We start from the raw sequence: 17484 nt of genomic DNA, 5'->3' as shown, positions 1-17484 counted from the left end.
TGTTGGCCTCACCGTGACTGAGTGCAATGCAGTGACTGTCACCACATGCAATGTCCACCACTCGAGTATTCTGAAGATCTTCAACAAGTTTTGGTCGGACAGCAGTGGTCTCTGCCGACCCACACCCAAGGCAAGCACCATGACCCCAGGCAAACACCTGCAGAGATTTATAGAGAAAAACACCTAAACATTAGTATATTATTTGGTTTTACCCTTACGCAAATGTGTGTAAGCACTGTATACTCAATATACCTGACAATTAGCAGAGATGTGATAGGCCGGAAATTACTGGGGTGGGATTTGAACTTAAGAACTTTGCAATTCTTGAGCTAATGTCTTACCAACTAGAACACCAAAATTGCCAAAGAGCTTGATGTTCATTAGATGTTAAATCTTCATCCGGGATAGAGAATATTTTTTTGTTTTAACCTTACACCAATGTGTGTACTAAACACTGTAGACTTTCCCCGAGTTCTGTGAAAATTTAACAACATAACCCAAAGCAGTCAATATTATAATTTTCTAGTCCATAGTTACCAGTTATAAAATGCCATCTTTATAAAGTTCTGAATAGGTTTTTAGAGAAAGGAAAAATTACCTACCTGCCCTGTTGATGTGAGAGCCAATGATGATTGGCTGCCACATGCTATTTTGCGAATGACTAGACCAATCAGAGCTTCAATAATCTTTGATTTATACACCCGATTTGTGTCACCATGCCCCAATTTACCTGCAAACAAAATCAGAAAAATAACAACAGGTTTTAATTTGCTCCGTTTTGATAACCCAGAGCGTTATAGATTCCAATGAGCTTTGGGGAACAGAAGTAGATCACAAAGAACAACTTATTTAACTCGGCGAAAAACACAGCATTCTTTGTTCACCAGGAAGACTTTAAAAGTCTGAAATCAGTATGAAGTCTCAATTGTTCATCGCTTACCGTTATCACCACCTCCAAATGACCACACCGTCCTTCCGTCTTGAGAGATGGCTATAGTGTGTGAGCTGCCACAGACCACTTGCCCAGCGTTACTGATGTCTTTGACTAGAGTAGGCACATTGCGACTATTACTGTCTCCATGACCTGCAACAGAAAAAAATAATATGCCAGGTGAAAACAGTTGACTAGGTATTTTGAAAAAAAAAGTATTTTTGACTTGGTATTTGTACAACTGTACCTAAGTGTCTAGGCACAATATATTAATGTGTTTCAATGTCTGACCGGACTCAAGCTCTGGTGTTTCTGATCAGCAGAGTGTGGGCTGCTTTGTCCTTCTGATTGGACATTAAACTTTAGGTCCCCTGTACGGATTGGTAGTGCATGTTAAAAAAACCTTATCATGGAAGAGTAGGGGTTAACCCCTGTGGTTCTGGTTCACATAGCAAGCACCTATATTTACAGGTTTCCCCAGGCTTGCGAGCTACAGTGATAAAGTTCACTTCTGAGGAACCCTTGAATTCATTACCAGAAATATATAATAACAGCAACAATAAAAAGCTTACCCAATCTCCCATAATCCCCTTCTCCCCACGTAAACAGCTGCCCGTCCTCAGTGACGCAGGCGCTGTGCCGGTACCCTGCCGACACGCACACTACAACCTTGCTTGTGAGGATGCCCGGTATCAACTTGGGGTACTTCTGCGTTGACGTGTTGCCGTGGCCGAGCTTTCCGTAGTCTCCGTCACCCCAGCTGAAGATCTGACCCTCAGAGGTCAGGGCAAGAGTGTGTCCGTCTGAACCCTGGGCATAAAAACAAAATTATAGAGATGAAAACGTTTATCGTTCACACATAAATATTGTTCAGTTATTGTAAAAAAATAAGAAAGAAGCCTTAAATTTTCTATCCAGAGGCATATCTTAACAATTTGGGGTGGGTTTGCCGTCAGGAAATAAGAAAATAATTCATGCAGGATTAAATATACAAAGCAAAACCATTTGCAAAATAGCAAATTAATGTACTGGAACATACATTTTATGCAATTGTACAAGAAGTTTAAAGCACAAATAAAGAACAAAATAATATCTTTAATTGTGACAACCAATCACACAGGATTTTTGTCTTTAATATAATCATGACTATTATTATTATTTGTTTTCCTTGTTTTATTTCTTTAGTTGTTAATTTTTAGAGGAGGCAGGGGATGTGTGTGCCCAACAATCTGGTCTTCCCATTTTTGCCAACATAGGCAACAAATCAGGGAGATTTTGTACAACAATCAACGTAAGTAGGGAACAAGTTTCCATAATTTGATTTTCTAATTTCTTCATCAGACCATGAACAAATTGGTTTATTTTCTGGAAACTTTCTGCAGAATCAGGGAGAATTTTTTACCTTTGATGATGAAATCCTTGAGATGACGTGACTGTCAAAGTTGAGTTTCTTGAGCTGCGTCTGGTTGTTGGAATCCCCGAGGCCCAGCCTGCCGTAACTCCCCTTCCCACAGGCTCTAACGGTACCATCCGCTGATATGACAAAGGTGCAGTATTGGCCGGCCTCAACCTGGAGAGTACAAACATGATTTAGGAATACTAATAATAATTGTTGTTTAAAATGTTTTTGGAAATTGTGCATCACAGTATCCCAGTGGAGGTAATTAAACTATAAGCCACGCCCAATTCACATAGATGGCTCCACTGATAGTTGCTAGTTTTTTTTTATGATAAATGCAAAAAAGATCAAAGGAACATGTTGCCCTGGATCGATTGCTTTAAGTAGCTCTTTGACATTGTGCCCTACACACCTGTTGACTTTGAGCAAACAGTCCAGTCAGTTTGGGCTGGATGATCTTCTCCTGACTCCCTTCTGCTAGCTGGTGGCTGCTGTTACTTCCCCACACGTACACCTCGCTGTTTTCAGAGACGCTGATATTGTTGAGTCGCCTCTCGCTTGGGCAGACGCAGGTGCGGGCATACTCCATGGCGAGGCGAGATACCTGAAAGGTTCATTAAAGAGGAAATAAATAACTTAGAATTGGAGATACAAGGCCTGTAGGCTTCGTTTTTGAAAGGGCAAGGGCACCAAGGCATTTTCTCCTTGGTAAAAAGGTACCCTATGAGGAAATTGTAAATTTCTACTGGAGCATTTCAAGGGCACCAAGGCAATGATGACCAAGGGCCATGGAGGCAATTGCCTTTGCTGCCTCTGTGAAGCATCAGGCCTGGAAATATCACTGTGAGGTCTGTTTGTAGGATATTTGTGGGTGTATTATCAACACATGTAGGTTTTTTAATGCAAGAGTTGATTAGTTTAAGACATAACAGGCCTAAATAGTACAATATAAAGTCTTACTTCCTCAATAAGACACAGTGCAGCTTGGTACAAGGGGCAATGGCCATCGTGTTGTTTCAGCTCAGAAAGCACTGTCCCTCTGTCAGATGATGAACCCTGTGAGTAAAATATCAAGATAGGATCAGTTACTGTTAATTGTTATGAGGACAGTAATAACCTTCTCGTGAAAATATCTGTAAATTTACAGTTTTAATTAGGTAAGAGATGTTTTGCAAGTCTATGGAAACATGTGTGTTCACAAGACACATAATTGCAGTGTCTGATTGGTCAGCCCCGATTTCACGAAACTCATCGCAAGTAGCGACGCATCGTAGGGTTTGCGATACGTCGCAGACCTATAAGACACGTCGCGGCTGCGACGAGTTCGCAACTTTTGACGTGTAACCAGTCGCAACTTGCACTTGCGACGCGTCACAGCGCTTCGTGAAATCGGAGGCTGGTCAGCTAGGTCGGTCAGGTCACCCAGGTTGGTCAGTTTGTTCAGGTCGACTAAGCCGGTCAGGTCAGATCATTCATTCAGGTCAGTTAGGTCGATCAGGTCAGTCTGGTCGGTCAGGTTTGTCAGGTCAGTGAAGTTAGGTCGATATCGGTCAGGACGGTCAGGTCATTCAAGTGAAGTTGGTCAGATCGATCAGGTTGGTCCTGTTGATGTTGGTCAGGTTGGATTTGTCCGTCAGGTCTCTCAGGTCGCTAATGACCTGACTGGCCATAACGACCTGACAGGTTGGTTGGTAACCACTGACTACTCGGTCAGGATATTCAAGTTGGTCAGTCAGTAGGTCAGTCTTTAAGCCTTGGACAAGCTTGGGTCTAAAATGGCAGCTCAGAATTTTCAATAAAATCAGAGGTTTACTTACAGTGGCTCTACGCATCTGACCCAAAACATTGGAGAAAAAATCAAAAGAGATGACACTGTATTTTCGCATCTCATCCCCTTCGACTGTACCCACTCGGGAGATGCTACTGCTGGCAGCTGCCGAGGAGCCGAGAGCCATTTCTACCCAGTCAAGAAGATGTTGAAGAGACCCTCTTTGGGCAGCTAGACCCAAGACAAGCTGACATGCAAGCTGCTTGCCGTTTTGGTCAGCACCAGAGTTGGGCATCGTTGCCGATTTCAGAAACATTGTCACCTGTTTCAAGCATTCAGTACCAAGACATGGTATCTTACTCTCATTAGCGAGCGACAACGGCGGTAGAGAATCCAAGACGCTCATCGCTGTCTGAAGAACATCGTTACAGATGCTAGGGTTCCCTGCGGGCACTGTTTGCATCCAGTTCTGCCTTAGGAGGGCGAAGAGAAGACTAAGTCCAGTGCGGACACCCATCTCAACCAAGGCGTCTGTGCCGAAGGTAACCTGCTTCATGGTGGTTTTCTCATCAACTGTCCCGGCATGGGCCTGCTGAAGCCGCAGCTGCTGCTTGACCTTCTCCTTGTCGTGGAACTTGCTGGAGATGGCGTGGAAGATGCGGCGCAGGACAGCCAGCCGTTTCTGAAGGGCGGAGGCGAATGGGGACTCTGAGCATACTGTGCGGGCGAGGTTGAGCTGATTGGAAAGGAGGGCTTCCAAGAAGTGCTCCTGCTCCTCAGGCGAGGGTGGCTCCCTTTCATAGTCGGGCAACTGAGGTCCTTGGAGGTGCAGACTGGGGCGTGGTGCACTAATAACCTCCTTGTTTGTGACAAGGCGGTCATAAAGCTCAAGGGTACCCTCTCTACTAGCTACTAGACCCCAATCCTCTGTCACCCATGATGCATTTAGATGTTCCATCCATTTCAACTTCATAGACATGTTCGAGGACATGTTGGTGAAGTGTCACAGGGCTGTGGTACAAGGATAAAATGAAGGGGGAAAGAAATGTCCAATTACAACGCATTACTCAACCACAAGATAATTTCATTATTGGGCATCGGGATGAGGGCTTGTTAAAAGTTTGAGGACGTCTGTTTTAATGTAAAAATTGAAACACTCGACTCAGTGCTGCTCGTCTGGCTCCAGTCCTAGTCATGGATTGCTTGTCATTGAATGACATTGTCATTGAATGACATTACTAGGCTCCAGACTGTGTTTGAATCCTTTCAGGTTCAAACTATGCTTATTACACACTTAACAGATCATACATGACCGCAGATGTCAACATTTAATTATTATTTTTTTTTCAATACAACTGGGTCGAGTAAAACCATCAACAGACATTTAATCATGGTTGCAAATTCATGAAATAAAAGTATAAACAAAACAAAAATATGAATAACAATACCCAACAGTCAGACAGTTAAGTTCAGAAACGTTAAAACACAGTCTTGACACTTGCGGCCTTAATTAAACAAGACACATAAAATAAACCATTCTTGCTTTGTCCTTCAACATGTTTTGGTCAGACAGGAAGTATAAAAAGCCGGCTGGTGTCCTGTTGTACTTATGTCATGAACTAGCCTCAACGTATCCTCTTTGTTTAACCACGTTAGTGGTAAGTAGGACTTTAGTAACAATCAAACAAACAAATCATAATGCAAAGACCCCGTAAACAAACCCATGAAACTTATCCCCTTTGTTTAGTTACATGGAGGAAGGACAAAATATGGTTAAGATAGTAGTAAGAGAAGGCTTTGCACTGGAGTGTCTGCCAGTGCAACTTATCCTCACCTACAATGTGTGAGTCTGCACTCAACATGTTCAAATACATTTTAAAAAGGGAAAAGATAAGCTGAGGAGAACTTCTGCTGTAGTTGAACTTGAACTTTTGAACGTCGTTTTTGACCTATTTCATCACAACAACTCACCAAATAAATTGCCAGGTTTGCTCATTACTTAGAGTGAGATTCGGACGTTTGATCGATGAGAACCAAAGACTCATGAGTATGCGTTATGGAAACTCCCACTGTTTTTGTCGGCTTGTTCAAAAACGTCTGCATGATTTTTCTTCAATGCCCATTTCCAACCTTCTTTTAGACACAAGTAAAAATACAAACGACTTTTCAACAGCGCTCAAGACACCAATATTCGTGCTAGAGTCAATCAAAGTTTCGGTCAAATACCGCAAACGACCGTCACAGCCGGTTTGTTGTGGGGCGGGGAGGTGGTGGGGGGGGGGGGTTCTGTTATTATGTTCTTTTTATTATTCCATTTTCTAGTAGAGAATTCCCTTATGGTGTCAAGGTTGAACAAAGAATTATCTTGTGGGGTCCATAGTTCCATTGTGTAAAAGACACAACAAGGGCCCAATTCTATGTAAAGCACAAAAACTGCTTAACAGAAACAGGTTCCCAGCCAGCCAAAATAACAATAAGTTAACACATTGTTCTGACTGGTTCCCCACTCAATTTTGCTTAGAATTGGTTTCTGCTAAACAGGTTTGTGAAATTGGGCCAAGGGCCAAAATGAGCTCTACTTTGCTTGATCCCCTGAAAACCTTTCTGTGGCAGAGTTGAGATGACTTCATTGCATGAGGGACATTTTTCACATAATTGCGTCATAATTTCTACATTGATTGAAAAGTTAATACAGTTAACAACTAAATGAATTTCGAGATGTAGGCCTACCCACTTTCTTCTAAACAATCAATTTGATGAAAATCAATTTCTATAAAATCACAGGTTTATTTCTTGCAATGAATTGAATTGACTCTTTGGAAAGCTTTTTTGAACCGAGTCAGGGATCTTGGATGGTGCTTCTTTAGAGTGAGATGTCGATGTAAGGGGTGTTAAAAGACTTTACCTAAAAGTGACCTTGCTAGGGCTTCTCTGGCAGGTAAAATACAACACAGGTCATTGGAAATCTTACATTTACAAATGAAGAAAGGGGTTCATCTCAAAAGTTGTTCAGCTGTTTTTTTCATGAACTTCTGACAATAAATTTGATTCAAATTTTTGTTTTAATAAAACGCTAGGAAAGTTTAATTTATTTCTCATCAAATATTACACTTTAAACAGAAATATTTCAAGGGATGTTATCTACTATCATCATCCTAAGACTGTGTAAGTATTATGTAAATCTGTGATCTTAGACAAGTTTTATTTAACCAATTCTGTAGTTGCCTTTAATGTTCTTGTTATGAGCCTCTCTGGTGAAAATTGTTGTATTATTTACATAAATTTAACAGGATGCTGCAATGAAATAAAAAAAAACAGTTAATTTTGCTGTCATTTATTTCTGATATATGTATTGAACATCTATAAAATGTGTTTTGTTTTTTTCCTGACATCTCACTTGCGTTATTAGCAAGTAAGTCATGCCCTCTCTTTTGTGGATTGTTACCGCACCCCCCCCCTACCATCGACGTCACGTCGGGAATTCAATTATATCGTCGGCACAAAGAGTCTGGTCCCTAACTTCACGCGCCTAGGTACCAGGCCACACAGTGCACACGTCGCTATATGCACACAGCCAGGGGGCCCGACGGTTCAGGTTACCGACATGACGTCACGGTTATGCAAATGAAGGCTCCCTTTAAGGGGCGGGGTGGGTTCCCCTATCTCTTGAAAACCATTTTTTTTTAAATACTTGCACATTTAAATAAAAATAATAAAAAATATTCCAGGTTTAAAAAGTCATGTTTAAGCGTTTAAATTATAAAAAAAAACAAAAAAAAACAAACACTGCAGCCACCCTTTAAACTTAGGAGTGGGGGTTTTCTTGCAATCCACAGTAACTTTTTAATTCAACAATGTGCACTGTGCAAGGCAAAAAAGTAAATGTTGTGTAGTTATGCAAGTTGCATCTTGGTTTTCTGTTCTGATGGCTTGTCCAAGAAATACTTTGTTTCTTGTGAACACCGCGGCCCAACTTCATGGCTCTGCATGCTTACCGAAAGCGAAGAATCAGCGCTTAAGGAAGCAGGGAAGGGTTAAGCTAGGAATTTAAAAGCTTGTGCAACTGCATCCTCCTTGTTACTAGACTTCCTATGCTTACAGTTACACAGCTAGCAAAGAAATGCGACAGCTTCACATTAAGCGGAGAATGGTGATCGCAAGTGCAGAATTTGGTGGTAAGTAGAGCCATTTAAATGGACCCTGGTGACTGATCATCTTGGTTTCTTTTTCTGCTTCGCAAGATTTTCCTAATACTGTCTACAACTACCTGTGTCTTACTCTTTAGCGAATGAAAAATGTAGTCTTGGTGCAAAATGATCGTTATGTGCGCAGCGAGGAGAGTGCAAGTAGGGGATTGCGATAGGTGAGTGATAATGTGAATACATGTAGCAAGGTCTTGCACCAACTGCCAACCAAGACTACCAGAATGTAGTGAGAACAAGTTCAGTGTTCTTTGTCTCTTTAGGGTTCTCTGTCTGCAACGCTTCAGCCTCCTTGAAAAAGTTGGTGCATGTCAGTGGCGTCTTCAGCTGTCACTGTCACTGCTGACGTCTGGCATGACCGACGTGGAAGGAGTAGCTTTGGTTGGAGTGCGGAAGCTGGATTGTTCCACAGAACATCGGTCAACTGGGTAGATGCCCATTCGTCTGAAGGATTCGTGCAAGTTACTTGGCGTGAATGCAGCTGTATATGCCTTGCAAGCTAACGCACACAACGGGGAGTGTTTGGCAACACCAGGTGGTGCATTTTTCCGCAAATCATTAAGGATGTTTTCAAACGGTCCAAAACATCCAACGTCCATGGGCTGAAGAATATGCGAAGTGTATGCTGGAAGTACAAAAAGGATGATGTTTCTCTCCTCCCGTGCCCATTGAATTAGCGATAGCGAAACGTTACACTTATGTTCGTCATACAATACCAAGACAGGGTTTTCTGGTGTTGCAGGAACGCGGTATTTGCTGAAGTGGTCAAGGTATCTCTTAAAAGTGTCTGAGCTAGACTTGCCGGAGTCGCTGGCCGCCCCTGCAGTACCGGTAGTACAACCTTTCAAGAATTCCTTTCGCATACGGGGTCCCTTGAATATGAAAAATGGGGGTACTGCCATGCCAACAGCATTCCCACATCCAATTACTGTTGTAGTGGTTGATTCATCAATGGTATCTTCTGGAGGAGTTGCTTGATGTGAGGGTAGTACAATACATGATGGAGGTTTATGGTGCTCAGTGATGCTCGTTTCATCAACAATGTAGATGGCCTGTGGTCGATCTACTAGGTTATGTTTCTCTAGAATATGCTCCAGTTCGTCAAAGTATTTATTGACCGTCTCAAGAGAGGTGGCTTTAGTTCGCATTATCTCGAGAGATTTAGGTTTCTTTACCTTGAGCTCTGGCCAGCGTTTCATGAAGCTATAAAACCACTGCAGTGAGAGGGGCTTCTCGGACTTCTTTTTCAGTCCATGGCGGACAGCCAAGTCAGTAGCAAGTGATGTTACTTCAGTACGGCTGTACTCATAGCCAAAGGAAGCCATTAACTCAATGTACGTCACTAGTGTCTGTTCCTCTTCCACGCTCAACAGGGGATCGGGTCCCGACTTGGTGCATTGCAACTTTTTTATTCTTCCATTGACTCTATCATACACAGTAGAATATGGAACAGCATAAATTCTTGAAGCTTTTTTGACAGAGAAACCCTCATCAGTTACAGCCGCTAACGCTTTGTCCAAATTATCTGGTGAATACTTTCGGTAAGTTTCCTTCCCTTTCCTGGCCACGGCCATCTGAAAAAGAAAAAGGAAATAATTGTAAATTTAAAAACAAATCAAATGTGGAATAAAAAAGCTCATTTAATTAATGTGATACTGCTATTTGATTAGAATCCTAAGATTATCACAGGGCATCAGTACTTTCAGGTTCGTTCTGCTATCGCCTCCACAACCGTGGATTCAATAGCGGAAACAAACCTCATTCATAGTCTGTAGGAGTAAACATCCCCCCTCCCCCCTGTACTACTAGTAGTAGTTGCGATAACGTTACCTCCTCCTGACGGCAAAGGAGGTTTACATTATCGCAACTATCTCCCGCCCCCGCCCAGCACAAGAACATTTTCATAACATTCTGTTTCAGTGTTACTGTAACAGTGTTAGACATTTCAAATTTGGTTTCAGGAGAAAAAAAAAACATAGTAATAAATAATAATAATAATAATTAAAACTTATAAAGCCCATCTATCTAAGGCTAAACTTATTCCGAGGCGCATAAAACAATCAAAGAGAGTAACAAAAACAAAAATACAAATTACGAAGCTTAGAAAGAAATAAGGGTACGTTGAATAAAAATGTTGAATTACATAAACATGTTGGCAAAAGTAAATGGTTAAAAACAGACAGAAAGTCAATCATAAGAAATGTTTAATAAATAGGTGGGTTTTAAGCAGAGTTTTGAAATGTCCAGAGACCTTGTAGCTCGAATATGTAAAGGAAGAGAGTTCCAGATTGTGGGTGCGGATACAGAAAAAGCGCGAACGCCTTTGGAAGTGTTTATTTTAGGGACAGTTAAATAAAGTCGGTTAGTAGAGCGAAGATTGCGAGTAGGTGTATATGGTGAGAGAATTTCTTTGAGATATGGAGGAGCCCTTTCATTCACAGCTCACGGCCCTTCCCATTCATACTTGGCCGTAAACATCTCACTGTTAACACGTTCATTAGAACTAATTACATCAGTGTGCAGTTAATCAAAGAAAAGAGAAAAACACCGTTATTTTCACTGATATTTTCAATATTTTATACGCCATGGAATCCCAAGTAAAAACCATATCAAGTGATCTATCTGGTGACTGAAAGAGAATGCCATGATGCTGGCACGCATGACTGACTTTCGAGGTTGGATGTTTTTTTACTCATTTTCAATCAAATTTTGATCGTTTATATAATCATGCAGCTAATGCACAAGTAATCTATGAACAATAAGTTTATTATTTTATAAACAATTGAGCGTCACTTACGCCAGGAAACTTTACTTTCAGCATGATGAACTTAGGGGTCGAAAATATATGACGGTTCTGGATGGCACACCAACGTGTTTGAAAACACTCATGACGCTCGTTGACGAGTAATCAGTTTGGCACTCACAATGTGAGTCACATTCAGTAGATCAGTCTCTGATGGACAAGAGAGGGCGCTACTTGTATTTATTTATTTGATTAACCTCGACCACTCGTTTCACACTGACGTGCATGTTTGCTCGTCCCCCCGTTATCGGCTGGTGGAGGTTACGTCTGCGAAGGATTAAGTGTATGTGTTTGTTTACCTTTCAGTTTCCGGCTATCGTCTGCTAAGTAAAGGAGGAAGGGTGATCAAGCAAAAATTGCGTTTTTACTTTGCCAGCCAGGTAGCTGACCATAAAATCAGAATGTCGGCTGACCGTGTGTTACTAGAGAGGAGCACAGATACAAGCTTGACAGTTCATTTGTTTGGTAAGCTGATAATTTTACAGTTGTTTTTACAACTCAACTGTACACTGGCGGCACGCCCACTGTCACTCACTGTCCACACATCAACCTAGTTGCGATAACGTAACCCTCCTGCCGTCGGCAGGAGGGTTACGTTATCGCAACTAACATCAACCCTGAATGTAGTTGCGATAACGTAACCCTCCTGCCGACGGCGTAGCTCCGCCGTCGGCAGGAGGGTTACGTTATCGCAACTACCCTGAATGCTAAAGTTGACAATCATTTTGAAGCTAAATACTTATTTCATTGTGTTGTCTGTTTTGTTACAGGTGCGACTGTGATTTCATGGAAATGTAAGGGATCTGAAATTTTGTTTGTTAGGTAATTATTTTATTTTGTTGCTATAAAAAGAAAGAACAAAACGCAGACAGTCAGAGAGTATTGTTAAGTGAAATGCCACTTTCCCTTGTTGACATTATTTCTGTTTTTCTTGGACACGTTATTTATTATTGTGGGTTTTTTTTGCAGCAAGAAGTCTTTATTCAACAACAAGAAAGCCATCAGAGGAGGCATACCTGTGTGTTTCCGTAAGTTTCTTAAAGCACCCGTCAACAAATTGATACAAAAATGCTCTTGGGGGGGGGGGGAGTGGATAGACTAGAGACCCTGCCAATGGCTTGCTCCCCCAAATGGGAAGGGAAACTTGTTACCAAAAGGAGTGTTTGAACATTAGGCCATTAAAAGGAGAGGGGGTGGGGCTTTTTAGTTCACACCACCAAAACCAGAAACCAATTATTTTGCTTACGCAAAAAAGTAGCTAAGCGTATTAAGTACAATTTGTTACTGGCATCCTGCTAATCTCTGCTTAGCAGAAAAAATGCTCAGCCATATTCTCTACAGTAAAAAATACGGTCTTAAAGGAATAGTCACAAAGTTCCCTTACAAGTTTATGAACAATTTGTCACCATGTTTACAGAAGTTATTTTAACTGCTTTTGTAAAAATCACAATTTCAGCTCAATTTGGACCATGGGACCTTGGACCTCAACACGGCTTTGCAAGAATTACAACATGGACCCTGGAACAAGAACCAAAAGTAAGCTATGACTTCTTGGAATTGTTCAAATGTTTTTTTCATAAAATGTTTTTTCCCATCATTGGTTTTCTTTGTACGGCAGGAAGTATCCCCATAAATAGTGCTAAATATGCTGGACTAAGAAGCGGAGGAAGTCCAGCGTATTTGGCACTTTTTATGGAGCTAGGTAGGAAGGTGATGGGGTTGTGCCTTTGATGATACAAGCACAGAATTTTGGACACAGTCAGAGTAAATCATAAGTAGCAGGATATTCTTCCTACTTTCTGATTAACTACTTATGCCTTTGGACAAATCAGAGAAATTGTTAGTAATTAGCCTGAAAAGTCTTTCAGAGGCTTCACCATGTGTACATGTGGGTCAGTCCTTGTACTCTATGAAATGCTCCTCCTTTTTTTCCCCCAAGGACCAAATATCACTCCTGCTAAAGATCTTTGGCTTAAGGGCCGTAGCTTTTTTAAAGTCAGGTACTTAATTTACCTGTGCAAGGCTACAAAAAAGCATTTCCTGTGACAATACTGTTTTAGTTCTCATAGACAGGAATGGGTGAGCCTCAACATGATTCCGTCCCCGGTCGACTAGAGAGAGAGAGAGACAGTTCTCATTCTAATGCCTAAAAAATTTCTTCTCCAGACATTGAGTGGTGGCGATGTGTGTGCTGTGTTTACACTCACTGACAATGAGGAAACAAGAAAGATGTGGAACCATGGGTGAGTTATGTATGGACTCAACTTCACTGAGTTGTGTGTTGTTGACTTTTAAAGAAGGTGTTCCAACTTTTAAAGAAGGTGTTGCAACATTTAAAGAAGGTGTTCTATCAAGATATGAATTCCAGCAATTATCTCTTTTCTTTAATTTTATCTCTTTTCTTTAATTTTATTTCAGGTTCAAGGTGACGTATACTCTAACACTGAAGAAAACAGAGTTTGTCAGTGATTTTGTTGTGCACAACACAGGTAACTATATCACACATTTTATTTTGTGCATCAATTTGGAGACATTTTGTTGTGTCCTTTGTCTCTGTAGTTAATAACCTTTCTTAGACACAATTCCTTGTGGAGCGCCCAAGTCTTTAGAATTCCCCTATGGAGACCTTTTGGGTTCCTTTTTTTGTTGTTCTCGGCCTCCATAGCACACCTTTTCATTTAGATTTATCTGTTTTCATGAACAATCTTTATTCTTTATTCAAGTAAAAGTTTGTCTAGATTCTTTTTTTAAGTATGTCAAAAATAAGATTTCTTTCAACAACTTTCATTTCAATTTGACTGAGTTAAAGCCCGGTTCACTGCGAATGCGATAAGAATGTAGACGTCACAAATTAGCAACGAAAAATTTGCAGCAGTTCAACTCTCGTTGAAAGGAGGGTTGTGGCGTCAAATTCACGTCAAATTCGCTTTGCATTATTATTCGCAGGAAGTATGAACCAGGCTTTATGACCTTTGTTTTATCATTTTGATCCCGTCAGGTGAAGACCCATTTAGTTTCACAGCCTTGTTACATACCTATCTCAGTGTTAGTGATGTCACAAAGACAACTGTCAGTGGTCTGAAGGGACTCAAGTATGTTGATAAGGTAGGGAAACAAAAACACTTTGGTTTCTATGGCTTTTGTTTCCTTTCGCACAATGTTTATTGTTGCAGTTTTTACGCAGAATTTGAAACTTTGCATGGTGGAAGTAAATCTCTTTTGAGTAGTGATGATCGGTATGCTCTGATGGTCTTCAGGAGAAAGAAAATCAGAGAATACTAAATAATATCGAAGTCTTATATAGCGCATGTATCTACCAAACAAAGTACTCAAGGCGCTGAGTATATACAAACTTTCAGAAAGATAGGTTTTTGCAGTGATGAATTCTTTACAAGGTGCTATTGGCACATACAGCAGCCACAACCAGGAACTAGGGGCAAACCCCCTTCTCTTTTCGATAAGTGCACTGGATTCTTTTACATGAGTTACACAACACATGGGACCAACGGCTTTACGTCCCATCCGAAGGACGAAGCAATTGATAAGTGTCTTGCTTAAGAACACAAGTGTCATGACTGGGGGGATTCAAACCCACACTCTGCTGATCAGAAACACCAGAGTTTGAATGTTGTGCTCTTAACCGCTCGGCCACGACACTTCTACTACTAGAGAAAAACAATCAGTTGTCAACCACTGGTTCTTGTCAGAACCAACACTACTCAACATAGATTTACAGATGGTGCTACCCCAAAACTTCACCAGATTGTTGCAGTTTTGTTAATTTGTTTTGTTTTCTCATCTGTAAAGGTGAGAGATGGACAGACTTTCACTGAAGATAGAGAGTTGGTCAGCTTGGCAGAGAATTACGATAGGTGAGTTATGCAGAACCATAGGGGTTTGGGAGGGATGAATGCCTGCCTAGAAAAATTACCAAAACTCCACATTCGATTTTGCACTGGATCTGTGGCAACCCAGCCCACAGTTTAATTTTGTGTCCCAACATTTTGTGTAAACACCTGCAACACCCTTGCATGTCACGCTCAAAAAGCACCCACTTTGGGGTCAAAAGACCCACACTGGGGTAAAAGAAGGCAAATGATTGGACAATAGCTGTTCTTTGTGTTAGAAATCTTGCGCTTCGGTGTAGCGTTTCACGTTATGCAAGGGGTCTATTGGGGACCTCCTACTGTTCCTCTTTTGTTTGTACTCCGACTTTTTGGCAATAGCTCCCATTGGTTTTGTACACACTTTCAAACTGGTGACCTTCACAAAACCAGGGACCCTAAGAGAGTTGAGATGGTTTAAGGAATGAAATTTAAGAAGGCCCTGTAGCCGGAGTAATTTTGTGTCCTGAGTGTTGAAAATGGCAGATACCTTCACTATAAGTGTCCATTGTTATTTTAAAACTCTGTTTTAATTTTGTATATTTTTACAGGGTGTACATGGACACTCCATCAGGTCACATTGTCCACGATGTCGCTTCGGGTAAAACTGTCATCATAAAGAAAAACAATTTGCCAGACACTGGTAAGCAATTCCTATCTATTCAGTTCAGTTCAGTTCAGTGTAAAGTCTAACAAAACTAAAGCTGAAATGGTTGGACAGATACCCGCTCGTTTCCAAAGAGGGCAATAGGTTTCACAATTTGGTCACAATTAAACTGACGTGTGATATACTCGAGTCAACAAAATTGGCCATGTTCACAACTTCTGATTGTTTTGCTTGATTTGTTTCTAGTTGTTTGGAACCCATGGGAGGAGAAAGCCAAGGCAATGGGGGACTTTGGGGACGATGAATACCCAAAGATGCTGTGTGTTGAAGCCGGTCATGTGTCATCCCCTGTGACCCTTGACCCCGGAGCATCATTCATCGCGGGTCAAGTCATCGTTGCAAAATGACTACGCCTACCAACAAGCAAAATCATGCACCGTCTATGAAATTGTTTCAGTGCATCATGTACACTTCCTGAATCTTATTATGGGTACAATATTAGTAAAAAAGATTTTCTATTTTTCTATTAAGAAAATGTTTCAGATTATTAAGAGAATGTTTACAATCTTATTTGAGTCGGTTTTATAATGAAATGTTTATAATTTCATGAGATGTTTAGAGTACCTTCCATATAACTTTCCTGTCACAATATGCTTTACCGGGAACCAAGGGTTAACCCCTACTCTTCCACGATAAGTTTTCTGGGTTCTTTTACTTGCACTAGCAATCCTAGTTTATAGGACCTAGGCTTCATCCCCATCTGCGGGGCAAAGCAATAATGGTAAAGTATCTTGCTTAAAGACACAAGTGCAACAACTGGCTCTTGAACCCATACTCTGATGATGATCGGAAACACCGGAGCTTTTTACTCTGAAATATTTAGTGCAGAAAATCAATTCTGCAGGAATTCAATAGACTGATCCAGTAGGCTCCGCCCACGCCGTACGTGTGAGCAAGAACACGTGGGGCTCTCCAATGCATTTCTGCACAACTCTGTCGCGCGCGCCAAGATACGCACACACATGTCAGGCCTTATTTGTCGGACCTTCGTTGCGTTGTGATTGGTCAATACGCAATGGGGCGGAGCTTAGTGGATCGGTCAATTATATCAAGCTGCTTTGAGGAGGAATACCACAGGGCCCAACTTCATAACTCTGCTTAGCGGCCGATTTTGTGCTTACTGTGCAATTTCAATTTCATAGCGCTGCAAACCATAAGCACAAGAAAGGCATGCTAACCTTCCGGTGCTTACCGCACAAAAAAATACGACGTCACCATGCAAATCCATGGAAAACGGCAATATGGGCACCCAATTCTTCTGCTAACCTGTGAAATACGCTTGCACCTAAGCAAATTTTTCTGCTACAGTAAGCACGAAAATTTGCTTAAGGTTAAGCAGGGCTATAAAATTGGCCTTTGGTCTGTAAAAAGCACATCTGTGGTACACAAAGCTTAAGTTTCTAAGTTGTTTAAATTCCTTGTCACTTCAATTGTGTCAATTTCTTGAATAATTGGGAGACATAATTATTACATGCACTCCACATGGATCTGGTCAACAAAGCCTCAAGGTGCTAACAATTGTGTTAACATCATAGAGCATCAAATTGAAATGTCATAAATGTCCTTATTTTCTACTTTGGCACAGTATAAATTGTTTTGTTAAAATAATGTTGCAATCTTTAAGTATTTCAAATGTCACATTGAAAAGTACTTAGTGGTCTTACTTTCTAACCTAGCTAAGTTGTATACATTTATATTGAAGTTGTGGTCACAAAAGAGAATTTCAAATAAATCTTCTATGGATGCATTGCAATATAAATACCTTTGACATTGATTTTTCTTGGAGGTTTGAGTTGGATAATTGGTCTCCGCCCCACTACCTTTTTTTTT

General features: G+C 41.0%; 3 protein-coding genes across 6 annotated transcripts in view; 1 reads left to right on the top strand and 2 right to left on the bottom strand.

Annotated features, from left to right (window-relative positions):
- LOC139942353 (probable E3 ubiquitin-protein ligase HERC1) overlaps window positions 1–6366 on the bottom strand; it is a 63404-nt gene extending 57038 nt beyond the window's left edge. For all 4 annotated transcript variants that reach the window (XM_071939195.1, XM_071939196.1, XM_071939197.1 and 1 more), the window contains exons 1-9: window positions 6070–6366; window positions 4148–5109; window positions 3291–3386; window positions 2743–2934; window positions 2334–2501; window positions 1504–1741; window positions 941–1084; window positions 603–730; window positions 13–157 (exon numbers count right to left, since the gene is read on the bottom strand). In XM_071939195.1, coding sequence (XP_071795296.1) covers window positions 13–157; window positions 603–730; window positions 941–1084; window positions 1504–1741; window positions 2334–2501; window positions 2743–2934; window positions 3291–3386; window positions 4148–5089 — 2053 coding nt within the window. In that variant the 5' untranslated portion in view covers window positions 5090–5109; window positions 6070–6366. The remainder of the gene's footprint in view (window positions 1–12; window positions 158–602; window positions 731–940; window positions 1085–1503; window positions 1742–2333; window positions 2502–2742; window positions 2935–3290; window positions 3387–4147; window positions 5110–6069) is intronic.
- A 27-nt stretch (window positions 6367–6393) lies between these two features.
- Window positions 6394–11242, bottom strand: LOC139942354 (uncharacterized). Its single transcript, XM_071939199.1, has 2 exons — window positions 11098–11242; window positions 6394–9874 (listed from the first exon to the last, which is right to left on the bottom strand). The coding sequence occupies exons 1-2, from the start codon at window positions 11119–11121 to the stop codon at window positions 8624–8626; spliced, it is 1275 nt and encodes a 424-aa protein (XP_071795300.1). The 5' UTR covers window positions 11122–11242; the 3' UTR covers window positions 6394–8623.
- Window positions 11243–11397: 155 nt separating this feature from the next.
- Window positions 11398–17484, top strand: LOC139941557 (uncharacterized). Its single transcript, XM_071938113.1, has 10 exons — window positions 11398–11568; window positions 11874–11925; window positions 12073–12131; window positions 12560–12639; window positions 13270–13346; window positions 13522–13592; window positions 14102–14208; window positions 14911–14975; window positions 15539–15630; window positions 15841–17484. Exons 1-10 carry the CDS (start codon window positions 11505–11507, stop codon window positions 15999–16001), a joined length of 828 nt encoding a protein of 275 aa, XP_071794214.1. The 5' UTR covers window positions 11398–11504; the 3' UTR covers window positions 16002–17484.

This window comes from Asterias amurensis, chromosome 9, assembly GCF_032118995.1.
Source record: "Asterias amurensis chromosome 9, ASM3211899v1".
Taxonomy (NCBI): Eukaryota; Metazoa; Echinodermata; class Asteroidea; order Forcipulatida; family Asteriidae; genus Asterias; species Asterias amurensis.
Note: the sequence above shows the minus strand (reverse complement) of the source record. Positions and strands in the feature narration are given on the sequence as shown.